This window comes from Chrysochloris asiatica, unplaced genomic scaffold (genome assembly GCF_000296735.1).
Source record: "Chrysochloris asiatica unplaced genomic scaffold, ChrAsi1.0 scaffold00441, whole genome shotgun sequence".
In the NCBI taxonomy this organism is placed as follows: domain Eukaryota; kingdom Metazoa; phylum Chordata; class Mammalia; order Afrosoricida; family Chrysochloridae; genus Chrysochloris; species Chrysochloris asiatica.
Genome location: NW_006408959.1, coordinates 1,099,661 through 1,109,181, shown reverse-complemented (window position 1 = coordinate 1,109,181; position 9,521 = coordinate 1,099,661). Strand labels below are relative to the sequence as shown.

The window sequence follows — 9,521 nt, the reverse complement described above, 5'->3', positions numbered from 1 at the left end:
ATTATATAGTTTATCCCCTTTCTTTATATTTGAGCTATTTGGTTATCCATACATTCAATCAGTTCTGTTCAATTCATCCAGGATTTATTGTAATCTAGTACTTGACAGTTACTGCATGATCGGTTTGAACTTCAAGGTCTGAGGTCCAAATTCACAAGTCACTCCTTGGAAACCCTAAGCAGGGCCACTGTGAGTCAGAACAGACTCGATGGCACTTAACAACAACAACAGTATTCGATAGTTACTGGTGTGGCTATGTAGGATAAGAACTGGACCACAAGGTCAATTTGAGCCACAAATGTAGCCATTTAAACTTACTAACTGCTCCTCAGAAACTATATTCACAGTCACTTTGAGTTAGTACTGACTCAATGGCACTTAGTGACAACAATAGCATATTCAGATCAACAGATACAAAATTAATTTCAGAGCTTGGTGAAGTTTTAACAATAAAAGGCATTACTGTTAATGGTATGGCGCAGAGTAAGAGACTCAGTCCCAAATCTCAAGAGAGCAAGTTTATTATGGGTGGGCTAAGTGTCAGCTATTGCTTAAACCACTCTGACCCCTAATGCTTGAAAAGTGAGCTTATATACAGGTTGGTTACATATGGGTGCATAAGCAGGTGTTGTTAGTTGTGGGGTGAAATTTTTTCACCTAAATAACCTTCCTGTTATTCAATTTTTACAAGGTTTGTTTCAGCTTTGTAGTTTTCCTGTTATATGCACAGAGTGGTCAGGGGGAGACATGCTGGGTTTTTTGTTTTGCTTTGTTTTTGTCTAAGGGGGTGAGGGGCAGAGCAGAAGGGTCCTAGGTCTGCTACATTACTAAAATTTGCATGATTTCTATTCTTTGTCATTTGGATTGTTGTTGCATTTTATTGCTGTAAAAGCAACTACATAGTTCTTAGCACCAAAAGTTTAGTAGCACTGGAGGGAATTTTGTTTTTTTGGTGCTGAATTTATTATGAAGTGAACAAACATAGTTCAAAATAAAAGGGATTTCTGTGAATGCTGATATATGGATTTGTGTGTTTGTGTTTCTTTTTTTTGCTTTTTCCTCTCTTTGAGGCAAGGACCAACACCAGATAAATCTTTTAACTTACTAATTAGAAAATAAGTTTTGATAACTAACAAAAAAACCTTCTCAGCATAAATGATGAAACATTGTTTTCCCTCTGAGATAATTCAGACAAGATAAATCTTCTTAATTTCCAATACTAAATCGTCTTTCACAGATAACAAAGTAATTTCTTCTGTGAAGAAACAGGATGCATGAAAGAGATTCTTGAATCATTAAAGATTAAAGACCATTCATCTTGTTGAATCTCTATGTGTCATTTGTTGCTACTTTCTGAGCAGATGAGCATCGAGCAAATATCTTTTTAAATGCACCCATGACATCCTTGTTCCTCAGACTGTAGATCAGCGGGTTGAGCATGGGTGTGACAATGGTATAGAAGGCAGACACTACCTTGTCCTTCTCAGGGGTGTGGAATGACTGGGGCAGCACATATGTGTAGAAAGCAGCGCCATAGAAAATGCTCACAACAGTCAAGTGGGATGAACAAGTGGTAAAAGCTTTTTTCCGGCCTTCCACAGAGCGCATACGATGGACAGTTAATAAGATGAGGGAGTAGGAGGTGGAGATGATAGAAATGGGGATGAGGAGCATGAGTACACAACAGATGTACATCAGAGTTTCATACAAGGATGTGTCTGCACAGGCAAGTCTGAGAACTGCAGGGATCTCACAGAAGAAATGGTTGATATTACGGGAACCACAATAGGGAACATTCATAGTGATGGGGGTGAGCAGAAATCCATCAAGAGAGCCACCAAACCAGGCACCAGCAGCCAGAAGGAGACATACCTTGCGGTTCATCAGAACTGGGTATCTAAGAGGGTTACAGACAGCCACATAACGGTCATAGGCCATGAGGCCTAGAAGAAAAAACTCTGAGCCAATCATGGTTAAGTAGAGAAATATCTGGATGCCACAGGCCACAAAGGAAATGGTCTTCTCTTGGGATAGCATGTCAACCAGAAGCTTTGGGACAGTAGTACAAATGAAAAGTGTGTCCATGATGGACAACTGGCTCAGCAGAAAGTACATTGGGGTGTGAAGGCGTGAGTCCACTTGAATTAAAAATATCATGACCAAATTTGCAGTTACAGCCACGGTGAAAATAGCAAGGATAACCGTGAAGACAATTCCTGTAGCCTTACTGTTCACCAGAAGTCCAAGTAGGATAAAATCAGAGGACAAAGTGCTGTTCTTCATTGCCAGAATCTATGACAAATTGAAGTTACAAAATTCAGGACATTTAGTATGGGAGAAACATACTATGGAAGTAACATCACAGAGGATAATAGTCAGGAGAAAATTTTCCAAGGCATAATTCTAGTTAAATTAATCTGCCTGTGAATATGGTTAAAGTTCTTCTGATGGAAGAATGACTCTTGTTATAGTGTTTTTTATGTTCGGTATTTTATATGTATACTCAGTATAAGCACTGGACAGCTATCTACAAGGTCAGAAGTTCAAATATACAAACTGCTTCTCAGAAACCATATATGGGGTCGATATGAGTTGTCAAAACAGTATTTAACAACAAATTTTTATATGTAGGTCATAATAATGGTGTTTTCTTGGGGCAGAGTCAAATACTTGGGGTAGAGTCAAAACTACATCTGTCCTATTCACTCTGTATTTCTGGAATTGAGAATGTTGTTATTAAGTGTCTTTGAGTCACTTCAGTCTCATAATAAAATGTATAGGATTTCTGAGGACAGGCAGGTGGGTTTGAAACCTTGCGGTTAGCAGTCCAACATTTATCCTGCAGTACCATAACAGGATCTATGTTGTTAGTGTTAAGTGCCTTCGAGTTGGTTTCAACTCAATTTGACCCTGTCTTGGGTTTCCAAGGAATGGATAGTGGGTTTGAATGATCAACCTTGCAGTTAGCAGTCCAGTATTTATCCTGTAGCATAAGGACCTGTGTTGTTGTTAGTGCCATCGAGTCAGTTCTTACTCATGATAACACTGCATAGTTTCTGAGGAATGGATAGTGAATTTGAACCCCTAAACTTACGTTAGCAGTCCAATGCTTATTCTACTATGCCACACCAGAAGTCCAAGTATATATTATTTGGAGAAAAGAATGGATGCCTGATTGATGGATTAGTTGAATAACTTGTTGTTGTTGTTTTGTGCCGTGGAGTTGGTTCCGACTCATAGCGACCCTGTACAGGGTTTCCGAGGCTGTAAATCTTTACGGGAGCAGAAAGCCCCATCTTTCTCCCGCGGAACAGCTGGTAGTTTCAAACTGCTGACCCTGAGATTCACAGCTAGATTCTTAACCACTACGCTACCAGAGCTCCTTAGTTGAATAACTAAAGGTGAGTAAAATGAAAACTTAGGAAATTAATGGTGCGGACATTTTTAGGGCTTCATCAATGACTGTATATTTCTTACATCTCTGTTTTTGTTTTGTTTGTGGTGCTTTAGGAAAAGCACTGGACTAACTGCTAGATCATTGATTCAAACTCATTAGCCACTCCTCAGAAACCCTATATGGGGCCACTATGAGTCAGAACCGACTTAATAGCATTTAGCAACAACAACAACAAAATTGATTCATTTCATTACTGCTTGTACTTCTCAGTTACCCTCCTAGCACATGTTTCTTAACATCATTTATTTACTTTTCCACTTATTTGCAGCACAGCTTTCAGAACAGAAATCCTCGAAAAAGCAGCTAGAATCATCCCATGATCCACCACTAAACTGATGCCTTGTTCTGATTGCTATGGTTTTGGAAATGGAGGCAAACAGGAAGTTAAAAGTAAACATTGAAATCTTACAACAAATCTTACAACAATTTACAACAATATAGAGGAAGAAATAATTAACCAGAGAAGATGACTGCCAATGTTTATACCATGAGGCCAAAGTTAGAGGATTAGGATTCTGCACAGCAGATTTTAAAATGAAAATTAGAATGTGACAGCAACAGGCCACGATTTAGAAAAGGATTTTCATGCCTAATTCATTTCAGATGGAATAAACATTTAAGGGTTTAAAATTAACAGGAAAAGAATCATAAATGAAATGTGTACTGTTCCCAAAGGTGATGGTTGTGGTCATTAAGTCCTGTAGTAGAGTTAGTTTCAAACCATAGGGACACTGTATAGAGTTTCCGAAGGGCAGCTGGTAAGCTTGAACCACCTATCTTACTGTTCAAACCAACTTTGCACATTAACCCACAGCATCACATTTATGGAAAAGTTCCATCCAGGTGAGTCCCTGATGCACCCTGCAATTTAATTGTCTGTGGCATCCCTAGGATGACTGCCAGAACCACAAAGTCAGTGGTTCAAATTCACCAGCTGCTCTTTGACAGCCAGATGAAATATGCCAGATATGTTTCAATTTACATATCTGGTTGTATGGTTAATTTTTTACAGGGTGTATGGTTATTTTTTTTTGTATTGATATATCCGTGAATGATTGTCAACATGCTTATAATACAAATAAAACAAACATTTTAATTGTCATTTATATGAAATCTACACTTAGCTGGGCATTCTTTATAATGCTAGAAAGTGGAAAGTCATGCTTGGCACTTGGTTTCACAAAGACCAAACTATAGTAACAACAGTGAAAAGTTACCTGTAGAATCAGCAAAAGATAACCAATGGTATCTAAAGCCAACATTTTAACTGAGATAATTGTTATTGTTATTAAGTCTAAGTTGCTTTGAATCAATTTGGACTTAAATTGAACCTATAAAACAGAGTAGAAATACTCCATAGGCTTTCCTAGGCTGTGAAGTTTTATAATAGCAAATTACTATGACTTTTCTCTCACAGAATGGTTTGTGGGTTTGAAAACCTTTTAGCTGGAAGTATTAAATTATCGTATTCCATAATTTTCCTAATTAATATATTCAAATTACTCTCAAAATTAGCACAAAATTATTATTCCATTCTCCCTAAATACCCTATGGACAAATCTCTAAAGTCAGATAGAACATAGTCTTAGTTCTGATCTAGCCTGATAAACCATTCACTAAATTCACATTCCCCAAAGACAACTGATTGTTTACTACCTGTGGAGTTGGTTCGGACTCATAATGACCCTGCACAGGGTTTCTGAGGTTGTAAATCTTTACAGAGCAGAAAGCCACATCTTACTCATGCAGAATGGCTGGTAGTTTCAAACTGCAACCTTGAGGTTAGCAGCCCGATTTGTAAGGGTTAATGTGCCAGACTGCAAAGCCATTGAACTCGAAGGTTCACAGTTCAAGCTCACCAGCTGCTTCTCAGAAATCCTATACAGGATCATTATGGGTCAGAATTGACTCGAAGGCACTTAACAACAACAACAACAAAGACAATTGAAAATAAATATGTCCTAATAATGCATTGGGAGTACTGGTGTGGTGCTGTGGGTAATGTACTGGACTACAAAGTAGGTTTGAAGCGCAAGGTAGTTGATTGAAGCTCACCAGTTGCTCCTTGTGTGAGAAATAGCTGTTGGGGTGGTCCATCTTCAGAATCAAGGATATCTTGGGGGTAGCAGGTTGACATAACAAAAGAGAAAGCTGAGAAGAGGAAGGGACTAGTTTGACCTGCTAGACTCTTTTAAAATAAGAATACACCCATCAAAGAAGTAGGAGAAGTACATGGGGAAGGAATGAAATTAACTTTAGATGAGAACGCTCCCTGTAGGATACTTTCAGCAAAGATTGTAAACTCCAAAGTACCCAGTAAAGGGGAAATGGAGGAGGGGCTTTTTCCAAATTAGGTTAATAAAACTCTTTGTTAAATGGCCAAGCTGCACACCAGCTCTTGTCTAAAGGGCTGGGCACCCAATTTTGCAAAATCGAATAAAGAAAACCTCACTCTTGCTAAAATGAGTACAGATTGGGTTACTTGAGCATTTGTCAATATAGACAACGTTTCTCACATTTGGAAACACTATACAGGGTTGATATAAGTCTGAACTTACTCCATGACCCATAACAACAACAATAATGCAGTGCATACTTAAGATAAAGTCCAGTAGTCTTCTAAGGAGTCCTGGTGTGGCACTGTTAATGCGCCAGACTGCAAAGCCTTTTGAACTGCAAGGTTGGCGGTTCAAGCTCACCAGCTGCTCCTCGGAAACCCTATACAGGGTCTCTATGGGCCAGAACTGACTCGACGGTACTTAATAACAACAACAGTCTTTTAAAAGAGTCACAGTGTGGCTCTATGGGTTAATATGCTTGACTGCAAAGTCAGTTTGAACTGCAAGGTTGGTGGTTCAAGCTCACCAGCTGCTCCGGAGACAGCGACACACAGTTGCTATTGGTAGGAATCGATTTTATGGAACTTAACAACAACAAGCCTTCTAAACTGTATAAATTTAAAAAGCCAATTTGAAAAACAATGCCTGCATTTCTGATCACATTTTCCACTAGTGCTGGACTGCAATATCAGTTTGAACAGTAAGGTCAAAGGTTCAAACTCACCAGCTGCTCCTCTGAAATCCTATGCCGGGTGGATATGGGCCAGAGCTGACTTGAAGGCACTTAACAACAACAGCCTGGTTTATGCCATTGCTGTATTTCAACTGGGTGAAATGGTTTTCCCTCTAGCCCTCTTCTTTTGTGGTGTCCATTTTGTTTGATTTCAGCATAACAAAAGTGATCTTTGGAAACCTCCCTCAGGCCAAGTCACTGTATTCAAAGTATTTAATGGCTAGTTCACTCCCCACTTTGAAGTCTGTTTTATTTGACTCTTTTGCCCTCTGAAGTCATTTCCCCCCTGTTAGCCCCTTTGCTGCTGCCCCATTGGCTTCTATGCTAATCTTCATCCAAGCCCAGGACATTTCCCTTCCCTTGCCCCCTGTCTGGCACTTCACTCCACATCTGTGAATAGTTATCACCACATGTTCTTCAGATCTTTGCTCAAAAGTGACTTTCTAAGGGGGGCCAAAATTGTCAGCATAGTTTAATATAAGCAATCAACTCACTAGTTCTTTCTTTGGAATCTGCGTTTTCCTTGATAGGTCTTCATTCAAGTAGGTCCCAAATATCCTATAAAACATAACTGTAGCTTCAGGTGTTATTATCCAGCCAGGATTTACTACAGACATTAATAATGCAGTTTAAATTCACCCTTTGTCAAATAGAAAAAAAGCAAGAAAATCATTAAGTATAACTTGCCTTCACAGGATGTTTCCATCAACTTTTCCTATTACCAGAAAAAAATTAAAATGTGTTTTTTTAAATGTCATATGGCTTATTATTAATTTATTTTATTTTACTAAATTCAATTATGCTATAGAAGACTTATCTTAGTGTTAAATGAAAGCAATAGACATAATATTTGTCCCCGAAAAATTGCAAGTCCTAATCCTTGGAACCTAAGAATATATTCCTTTACAAGACAAATGGAACTTTGTATGTATGATTAAATTAATAATCTGAGATGGAAATTATCCTCAATTATCTGTGGGAGCCCAATATAACCATAAGAATATAACAGAAAGAAGGAAGCAGGAGGCTCAGTGAAGAAGTTAAAATAATATAAAACTGATTTTATGAATGTGGAAGTTGCAAAGGGTAGGCAAGGATTTGCTCTTAATATCCTTCAGAAAGAATACAGTCCTGCTGAGATTTTGATTTGAGCCCTGTAAGACCCATTTTTGAATTCTGACTTCCAAAATTATAGCATAATACATTTATGTTGTTTTAAGGCATCAAGTTTGTGGTAATTTTTTACAGAAGTAATTATGTTTTTTAAGTGCTATGGAGTTGGTTTTGACTCATAGAAACCCAGTATAGGGTTTCTGAGGAGCACCTGGTGAATTTGAATTGACCTTGCAGTTCAAACTGAACAGGAAAAGGTCACTCACTGCCCTCTCCAGCCCAGGAAGCAAGCTAAAATGCTAATCAGGTCACCAAATGGGACCAATCCCCCATGTTTCCCCCTGCCCTTAAACAGATATGCAGCCTGGCCTAACCAGGTCTCTGGCCCCATATAGGCCCCCATTACCTTCCATTTGAGGCTCAGAATCTGGAGAAATTAGCTCCTCTGAGTCAGCCGGCTTAATAAAATCTGAAACTCTGTTTCATCTCTCCAAGTGGCCTCAGTTTCTTCGACTACGAATCTAAAACTGCTGTAACAAAACCAATCTTGCAGTCCAGTGTATTATCCCACAGTGCCACACCAGACTTAATATCAGTAAACAATGTAAACTATTTTTTTTTAAGTAGTTGAGATGAGTTGGTAAATCATACCTACAATGCTTATTATATAATGTTGTACTCTCCAGTCATTTCTCACAGCAACTCTGTGAAGTACATTATTAAAATTAGGCTATTTTTAAATTGTAACACAGAGAAGCAAGTGGAGGATTCTAAGACTAGGCTTAAGAAATATGACTTGGTTTTCCATTCTCCCAGGCACTACATTAAACTTTCCTAAAAGAACACGGTATCTTTTTCTTTTTTTCTTATTATGTTGAAAATATACTTAACAAAATATAGGTCAACCCAACAATATCTACATATTCATGTAAATAGTGACACTATTTACGTTCTTTAAATTTTGTCCCCATTTTCTCTAATCCTTTCTTCCAATTTTTAAACAATTTTCCAATTTTTTAATTATTATGTAAATAATAATAAATTTTATTATGCTTTCAGCAAAACTTCTCCTTTCCCCTCTTTCCCACCTTTGGTAATCTTAAATGTGCCTTTTATGCATTAGGTAAGCTTATAACCAGCTTAATACACACACACAATTATTAAAAAGGTGAAATTAATTACTTACAGGAACCTAAAAATTTCCCTAATTCTTGGTCAATCCCCATTCACCTCATGTCTGCAATAACATGACTTTGTATTGAACTCAAAGAACTTCCTCACCAAATTTACCTGATAAAGTGAAGCAAAGACTACATCATATCCCCTAAGGCCAGCCTCACAAACCTCACTGTTGACTACAGCACATTAAAGACTTTCACACCAAGCATACAAGATCATGCTCCATGTAATCCTCAACCTACCTTACCACCATTACATGGCAATCTAGTATCGGTGATCTGATGCTTCAATTTCATTTCTGGGAATCAAAAATTTGAAGGTGATTCTTGGTAATGTGCATAACAATTCTCACAATTAAATTCTTCTGTGAATTATGAAAAAAATCAATTTTGTTTCCCTACCAACTTGAGCAAATATTTGTTACTGAATTTATCTTTTGCTGTTTGAAAAGAGAAAGAATATCTAAGGCTAATCCTGTAAAGATCAAAAATTTCTCACAATTTCTCCATACTTAGTAGCAATTAAAAAATAATTGGCAAAGTTGGAAAGAATTTACATACAGCTTTGCTGTGTCTAGCTCCAGCATTGACACAATTCTATGATTGTAAAAGTCATCTACTTTCTTGGATCTTCAGTCTTCACTGTACCTCTTCAGTGCTGGATATCCAGGAAAAAGATTATAATAAAATATTGAAATATG

The 9,521-nt window shown here is 37.7% G+C and overlaps 1 protein-coding gene across 1 annotated transcript; it reads right to left on the bottom strand.

Moving 5' to 3' along the window:
- Positions 1-1,328: 1,328 nt before the first annotated feature.
- On the bottom strand, positions 1,329-2,285 carry LOC102814812 (olfactory receptor 2T11-like). Its single transcript, XM_006877073.1, has one exon. It carries the CDS (start codon positions 2,281-2,283, stop codon positions 1,330-1,332), a length of 954 nt encoding a protein of 317 aa, XP_006877135.1. The 5' UTR covers positions 2,284-2,285; the 3' UTR covers position 1,329.
- Positions 2,286-9,521: the final 7,236 nt, after the last annotated feature.